The 8,479-nt window shown below is 42.4% G+C and overlaps 1 protein-coding gene across 1 annotated transcript; it reads right to left on the bottom strand.

Moving 5' to 3' along the window:
* Nucleotides 1–3,181: 3,181 nt before the first annotated feature.
* Nucleotides 3,182–4,663, bottom strand: LOC136388746 (centrosomal protein CEP57L1-like). The gene is given in 3 exon segments (XM_066360553.1): nucleotides 3,182–3,405; nucleotides 3,483–3,630; nucleotides 3,632–4,663. Coding segments are annotated over 3 exon segments (1,404 nt in total).
* Nucleotides 4,664–8,479: the final 3,816 nt, after the last annotated feature.

An 8,479-nucleotide genomic window follows, 5' to 3' on the forward strand; every position in this document is an offset into this window, starting at 1 on the left:
GTTTGAGATATAGTGACAATTTAAAAGGAATACAGAGGGCAAAGGAATATGTTAATTCACTATCATATTGATCCATTGTATTTTATTATACTATGGGAATTCATAATATTGTTCTCTCCACTTTTTTATAGGTTTAAATTCTTCCATGATTAAAAAAAATGAAAAAAAATTGTAGAAGAAAATTTAATAAATAGGAAACAGTTTAAGTTATATTAATAAGAGAAAAATATATACTCATAGGAGAAAGAAACTAAGGGGAAAAGCCTGATATGTTAATTTTCGATGTTTCTGTGTGGTAGAATTATGGCGATTTTTACAAACTTCTTTCTGCTCTCCTATTTTTCAGCATTAAAGACGCACTTTTTTTATTTCAAGAGAGCTATAAAAATTGTGCTGTGTTCAGTCTTGTGAACTATTATTGTAAGAATCTACTTACTATATCTGTGTCTGTCCTCTAGTGTCCTCCCTTGCCTCCTGGGGGGTCTTCTTCCCAGATACAGCCCTTTGCAGGCCACGGCAACCTGCCGTGAGTACCTGGCAGGCCTAAGCTAGATGCATGAAGTGACACAAAGTGACTACCACACCAGGCATGACAAGAACTCTAAGATAGTGCCACTGGGGTTGAATGCTAAATTAATTAAACAAGGAAGCCATTAGACTGAGGCAGTTCTAATGTCATGGCAACTACGTAATTGGAGACCTATAAATGCCTCAAGGTAATAAAAGCAATACTTAAGGATGATCAGAAATAGCCATCTCAGCTTTAAGCTGTAGCCAATTAAATATATATATATATATATATTTTTTTTTTGGCTTGGCATCTGCATCTCCTTTATAAAAGCCTTTCCCCTAGCTCCTTTTGGCAGAGTACTCCTAACCACGTCAAGGTTAGCACTATCCCATTTGAATGGATTTTTGTTCAAATAAACTTAAAAAAAATGTAATATGTCCAGGTTGTCTTTTAACAGGAGGTAAAGACCATGTTTCTCTTGACAAAAGAAATCAGGACAGGCTGCATGGAGTAGGAGGGGCCATTTGAATCAGAACACGAAGAGAATGCAGAATATTGTGACAGACGGAAAGGAAGTAGACAGGGCAGATGAATGAAGAGGCTGCTGGCAATAGAAGCCACAGGGGCAAGGGCAGAGATGTGGAATCAGGTGAGCGCACAGCCTGCTGGGCAGGAGCTCAGGAGCCTGGGAAGCTTGAGGAAGTTGTAGGAGGTTGACGGGGGACACTTTGTGAAGGGCTAAGAGTGCTCACCACAGCTTGTCTAAGTGTTTTGTTTTTTCAAAGAACTTGCCTTATTCTGGACGTCTTCCCTATACCGCTGCCTTGCATAGATCTGGTTAATGCAGGCTCTTTTCTACTTTCCTTTCCCCTTAACCCCCAGTATGGACCATACTGTCCTCAAATAGGTGAGTATATTAGTTTCATTCCACAAAGCTGCTGCAACACTGCCCACAAATGCATAGGGTTCCAAGTTGAAGGACAGACTGAAGAGATTGCAAGGGCAGGTGCCTTCTGTCATGTCCTTCTCAGCCTGCAAAATTCCTGACCAAGGCCACCAGCTGTGAGCCTCCTCCACTGAGGGGTGAGACAGCCCAGGCACCCCTCATATATTGGGTTTCTAAGTGAAAGAGGTAAAATTTGTAAAGAATGCTCATTTCATGTGCAATGATTAGCACAAAATTGCTCCTTTGTCTCAGCTGCAAGAGCAGACAATGGTGCTGAGACTCCTGGCTGGGGAGATTGTCCCTCTCCCTTTCTCCACCCTTAGCTCAGCAAGCCACGCCACACAAAGACTCCAGGAAACCAGGATCAACCAGACTTCCAACCGGAAACATTAGACAGCAGCCCTCTGGTCCAAACTCCTTCATCTTAGGGTAAAAGTATAAAATAGGACCTGGAGACTTAGATGGGACAGAAACTATTCCTCCCCAAAGTGTGGTTTCTGTGTTCCTTTGGGAATAGGTGAAAATACCAGACATTTCATTCACTCACTTAGTCTTTTGCTGTTTATACAGAGGCTGCTGGGTCACAGCCCAGACCCCTGGCTTCTGAGAAAGAGATGAGACACAGCAAATTGAGTCATTGCTTTTTCCAAGAAGAATATGGGAAAATTCACCAGGCTGATGATGCTGAGATTGAAGTACACGTATTTGATTCTTTTTTTTTTAAGTGAGAGGAAGGGAGATAGAGAGACAGACTCCACATGTGCCCTGACTGGGTCTACCTGGCAATCTCCATCTGGGACTGATGCTTGAATCAACTGAACTATCCTCAGCGCCCAGGGCCAGTGCTCGAACCGATCAAGCCACTGGCTGTGGGAGAGGAGGAGGGAGAGAAGGGGGAAAGGGAAGGGAAGAGAAGCAGATGGTTGCTTTTCATGTGCGCCCTGACCAGGGATTGAACCCAGGACATTCACACACCGGGCCAACACTCTATCCACTGAGTCCACAGGCCAGGGCTGTATTTGATTCTATAATACACAATGTTCTACATTTTAATCTCTCTCAAATGAGGATAAGTCCTATAAATGGCAGAATTTTTTTTTCTTGGTGGCACATAAAATATTGGTATCTCCAATATTTGAGGGTGTCTTGAATTGGATACAAATTTTATAGTAAAAATCAATGACAGGGTGTTCAAAAACGGTTGATTCTAAAGTTCGTTTTTTGAATGGGCTGTGGTTCTTCAGGAACCAGAGCGTAGGGCTTGTGGCCTGTGCTGGGGATTTTGATGGAATTGGTTTTTGTATAGAAAAACAAAAAAGCCTTGTATTCACAAACTCTGTCCATCTTAGAGGAACTTTCCTCCCCAACCCAATCTTCCAAAGGAATACCTTCCAGGAGGCAGACTGGTGTTTTATCAATCTGAATATGAGATTGTGTGTTTAAAATTCCCTAGGTATTTCTGGTCCCTAACAGAATGCCTAGAAATAGAATCAATCTTAGACAGACAGACTTGGTTTTTTTTTTCTTTGAATATATACACCCTGACCTATTGATGTTACCCCATTAACATTAATAAAAATTTATTTATAAAAAAATACTACAACTTGACACTTTATAGAGGCTAAAACCAAAATTCAAAATTTCATAAAGATATATTAAAGCCATTTTAGACAATTCAAGATCTCATTGACAGAACTCATTTAAGGTGGCAGTTTGCTATAGTGTTACTGTTCCCACAGGATATCATCTCTTCTCAATTTCATCTGAAGATTATGGACTTGCATTAGATGAAAGCTTCTGTTCTTCTGAAGAGAATTATTTAGGAAACTTTTTCTGGGGCTGTTTTTTCTGTTCTTTGATCGTTGAGGGCTGCTATCTTCTCGAACATCTGAAGCTTCACTCATCTTTGAGTTCTGAACTTTTTGCTGCAGTTTATGAACACTGTCTTTTTTTTTTTAATTTTATTTTTTTAATGGGGTGACATCAATAAATCAGGATACATATATTCAAAGATAACAAGTCCAGGTTGCTTCATTAGTTTGGAAATCTGCTCTCCTTTAATTTCCATTTTCTTGACTAAATGCTCTAGTTCACATTCTATATCTTCACAGATTGAATGGCTTTCAGTTTCCTTCATTTGATTCAATAGTTCTTGGTGCTCTACAGTCATTTGGGTCCAGCTCATCTTGCATTGCCATCAGAAGTTCAGACAAATTGTCACCAATGGAAACAGAATTTTCTGAGTCAGGAAGCACAGCTTTCCACTGGGAAGTTGTTCTAAGAGGCTTATAGAGACAACTAGGCTCAGTAACTTCAGCAGGTTTCTGAAGACTATGTTGCCTATAATGCTGTATCATCAGCAGAAGGTTTTGCATACTTGCACTGGCAGACTTCTCAGTCACCATCGGCACTGATCCAAACTTTGAATAAATGTGCTGAGGTGGTCCTCTTTTTAAACACTTCATTTTCTTTGAAGATTTCTTCTTTTCCTTAAATCGTTTTGGATTTGATATGGAAGTCATTAAAATTCTATTGACTTCAAGCCCAGTTTGAAGCTCTGAAGCTTTGTCTTGAAATAGCTTATGCTGATGTTCTTCTTCCTTAAGTTTTTCCTCTAAATATTTAATCTTGTCCTCAGGAATTTTCTGAGTTGTTGCAAGTTTAAAACATCCTTTTTCTAAGACATGAAGCATTTCAAGTTTTGCTTGCAGCTTCATATGATCTTGTTCTTTTTCCCTTTGAAGCTGAGCCTGTTGTTCTAGGATCATATTCTTCTCTCGCTCTACATTGACAACCATTCTCTTCGTATATTCTAGTTGCTTCTCTAGGAGTATACAGCAAGACTGAGCTGAGCTTAATTGTATACTTATATCTTTTTTCTGCTTTATCAGGTCCTGGTGTACCAGATTCCTCTCATTTTCCAAGGCCTATTTATACTGCGCTGCTTCTCTGGAAAGAAGGTTCAGGTTGTCTTCAGCTTGTGTTCTCTCTAACTCTAAATGATGAATCTTTTCCTGAAGAGTTTTTAAGGCTAAAACAAGAGCTTGGCTATTAGGACTATGAAGCATTTTAGGAGCAGTGACTTTAAAGGTCACAGAGTGGTTTTTCTGAGATAATTCATCATTCCGGGTGAATGATGGAACAAACAATCTTTCTGGAGGTTTAAGATAACTTCCTACAATACTATGTGTCAATTCAGAATCCATTACATTCTGCTCCACGTGCCCTCGGACTTGGACACCGGTCCTTCCCACGCAGATTACTGGAGTCCCTGGACTATAGAGGACAGCTGTAGATGGCTTCCCCTCCAAAATCTTTTTCTTTTAATTTTCCATTGATTTAATAGAGAGAAAGAAAGATAATCTTCAACTCCTTGTTTCACTTAGCTCCATTTAGTTATGTACTCATTGACTGCTTCTCCTGGGTGCCCTAACCCGGTGGCGCCGCAACCTTTGGTGTGCCTGATAGATGTTTTATCCGCTGGTCTACCCGCCCAGGGCCTCCTCCTTACTTTTCTTTCTCATCCAGTCCACAGAATCCAAACGTCAAGGTACCGAAAACATCCCCCCCAACACCCCCCCCCCCACCCAGACTTGGCTTTAAATTGCATTCCTGGTACCTATCATCTGCTCCCTCCCACCTTTTTTTGAAGCTTCACGTAAGCTGATTCGTAAAAGGTAGATGACATTTCCTCTCTGAGGTTGCTGGGGAGTAAATGAGATAATGCATGTCATGTAGGACATGCTCAATAAATGTTACTTCCCTCTTTATATAGAATTATATATCATACTGGACATATTGCTCCTAAAAATCTCATTCAGTCTACAAAGCATGCCCATCAGGTCCAAGAAACTGTTAACTTGAGCAAGGTCACACCTCTGGTGAAAGTGACAGAGCTGGGGTTTCCAAACCATCTAGTGCCCTATTTTCTCTACAACAGCCAACTCCATCACAGGCCACAGCCCTACACTCTGGTTCCTGAAGAACCACAACCCATTCAAAAAATGAACTTAGAACAAACAAATCCAGAGAATGGCATTAAAATGGCTAGGCTATTTATAAGACATTGATTGATTCTAGTGAACATCTGTGTGAGTTACTGTGTCAAAAACGCAGGGGTCATAATTAGCTCTGATATGATGCGATGCCTGTGACCCTCTCCCCCTGACATCCTCTGGGGGCCACCAGCTCTGGCCCGACGCAGCTGCTCTGCTACCCCAGTTTGCAGCTATATTGACACAGCCATTTTCATGGTAGGCCTGTTGTAAATTTGTTGTTACATGGTGCGTCTGCCCCAAATTGCACGGTGTACGTAAATTTTTGTGTGTGTGGCGGGGCTGGCACGGGGATTGGGGGGGTTACCGGGGCTGAATGGAGCGTGTGATGGGGCAACCCGCAGGAGACCTAACCCTGATAAATTGTTTACTTGTTAGTGATGGGGCTCAAGAGTGGGCCGGGGGCTGCAGGCTCAGCGGGACAGACGTAGAAGGTGGACCCACGCCAATTACCAGCCATTGTGGTGTCCCACCCCATGATTGACAGCAATGTCTCCCCTCTCACCATGGGTCCTTTTACTATCCCAGACCCAACACAAGCCCCACTGAGCTAATACCATGGTGTCTTCAATTTCCTCTGCTGCCAGCAAAAATTAACCTAGGCCTCCAGCCTGCAGAAGACCGAAGGCCTTTATTTTAGTATGCGTTTTCCCCCAGTTTTTCAAGGGTGAGGTAAAAAATAGAGGTTGCTAAGGCCAGCGGGGCAACAAAGGAAGCAAAGGGACAAACATTATCTTTGGATGACTGACTTCAAAGTTAATGATCTTCCCCACTGAATTGTGCCCTCCGCTCCTCAATGAGGTCTTTGCCATCAGATAAAGAAGCGCCTCTTTAATCCACTAACACTTCTTTGTCCCTTTGTGGCAAAATGATCATTTCATCAGTTTCGGGTACTTTCTGCGCGGAGAGGTTTTTAGCCTGAGTGATTCAGAGGAGGGGAGACAGAGAAGGGTATTTCTCTACTTCATTTTTCCTCAAGTGACGGCTGAATAACTATGCAAAAAAATTAAGGCATAATGACCCAGCAACAGTGACAAAACCTAATTAGTCACGGAGGCCACAGGGTAATGAGCCGCAAAACCCGGCTCTTGAGTGTGTAATAACTGTATTTTCCTCCATTTCTTCCCCTTTAGTCACAGCCTTGTGTGGCATTTTTAACAAACTAAAATGGCACCAGATGCAACAGGGTTCAGACATTTTAACTTGAATTAAGAAACCATATGTTCCGATAAGTCATGGTCTCTTCTTTCCCACAGGCTGGGTCCTCCATCTGTGGGGTAACACTCTGGCAATGAGGAAGTGATGACCGCTGGGACAACTGGCTCATGAAGGTGACAAGGTGTTGGGTTTGGGAGGGGGCCTGCACCCCCCCTTCCTGCACAGAGGTCCCAGTTCCCGCAGGATCCAGGCCATTCCAGCTGTGGGGCCCGTGTATGCTCCCCTGGCACTGCAAGAATGAGAGGCTTCAGTAGGAAGAGACAGTGGGAGGAGACAGAGGTCGGAAGGACTCTGTGTCCAAATAATAGAGTCTGGGATGCTGAAAATTGCCTTTAACCCTTTATGACAAGGTTATCTACTTTCAAGAGGTCTAGGCACACATTAGCCAAGTCTGAGGCTCCCAGAAATCTTGGGGTGTAGGACATGTTATCTCTGTCTTTGTGAGACAGAGCAACCAAGGATCAGGGAGGTTAGAGATTAGAAGCCACATCTGTGACCATCATCCCAGGTTGTGTCCTATGTCCGTTGTCATGATTATTACTGTTAATAATTTCCTCTTAAAGTTAGGAAAATATTAGAGGGTGGGAAATTTATATATCATAGTTTGGCATGATATCTCTCTTCGACCCCGAGATCCAACGTCAGTGAGGTAAAATGTCATTAATGCATCATTTTTATTTTGAGCAGGGCCTTGTCCAAAAGCATTAACGTTTATCTCTCTTATAATCCCACGATTGTTGTTTCACTTCGGGCCGTCGCCAACTTTGGGGCCGTGATTGGGCTTATGAAATAACTGGCATTACATGTGGTCTTTGTTCATTAGAGACAAGAAGGCTGATTTTTCTTTTGCCGTTCTCCATACCCAGCAGACCAAGAAAAAGTCTCCCCAAGATGAATCCAAGTCCCGCTGGACATCAGTAGGGACCTTACTTCCTCCTGAGCCTCTGGCCCTGGCATCTCAAAGGGACTCTTGACCAAGGAGTCTCGTGAGGAATATGGAACACAGAATCAATCAGTGAACACAGACACAGGTTTGGACAAAGACTGCTCCCTCCTTGGGGGTATTTTAAAGTAGCATGCATTAAAAAAATTTTTTTCAGCGTCAATTCTCTCCCTATAACAGAAACACATGAAATGAAAACATAAGCAAAAAAATAATAAAAACAAAACCAAAAAACTTAGGACTGACTGTATATTTTAGGGATTTGTATAATATAAATTATATTTTTAACTCCCCATAGAATTCTGACACAGCAAAGGACTGGTGCCTGGGACTGAGTAACGTGACAGCTCTTTGTCTCCCTGATCCAGGACCAGCTGCATAATTTGCTGGGCCCAGTACCAAACGAGAACGTGGGGTCCCTTGCTCAAAAGAAAAAAAATTAAGAATTAAGAATAATTCTTAAGCATTATTAAGAATTTCAAGATGGCTACGGCAGAGCATTAAAACAAGTGCAGGGCCCATCTAAGCACCTGTGCAGTCACACACCCGACACAGCCGTTAAGCCAGCACCACCAACACTGCTGAGGCATCAGCGCCCGCGTGGTAAAGACACACACGAGACACTGTGAACACTTCAGCTGAGGAGGCCCCCAGCATTATTCCAGCTTCTCACTCAAAACTGTTCAAAGTTGCCTCTTTCTTCTCTAAACTTTGAACTTCAGAAAGTCTACTTTAGAGTCTCAGAAGTACTGTATGTAAAATGGGGAGTTTCTCGATGCAGACAATGCCATTTCTTCTTGACTCTT

Source organism: Saccopteryx leptura, chromosome 1 (assembly GCF_036850995.1).
Source record: "Saccopteryx leptura isolate mSacLep1 chromosome 1, mSacLep1_pri_phased_curated, whole genome shotgun sequence".
Taxonomy (NCBI): Eukaryota; Metazoa; Chordata; class Mammalia; order Chiroptera; family Emballonuridae; genus Saccopteryx; species Saccopteryx leptura.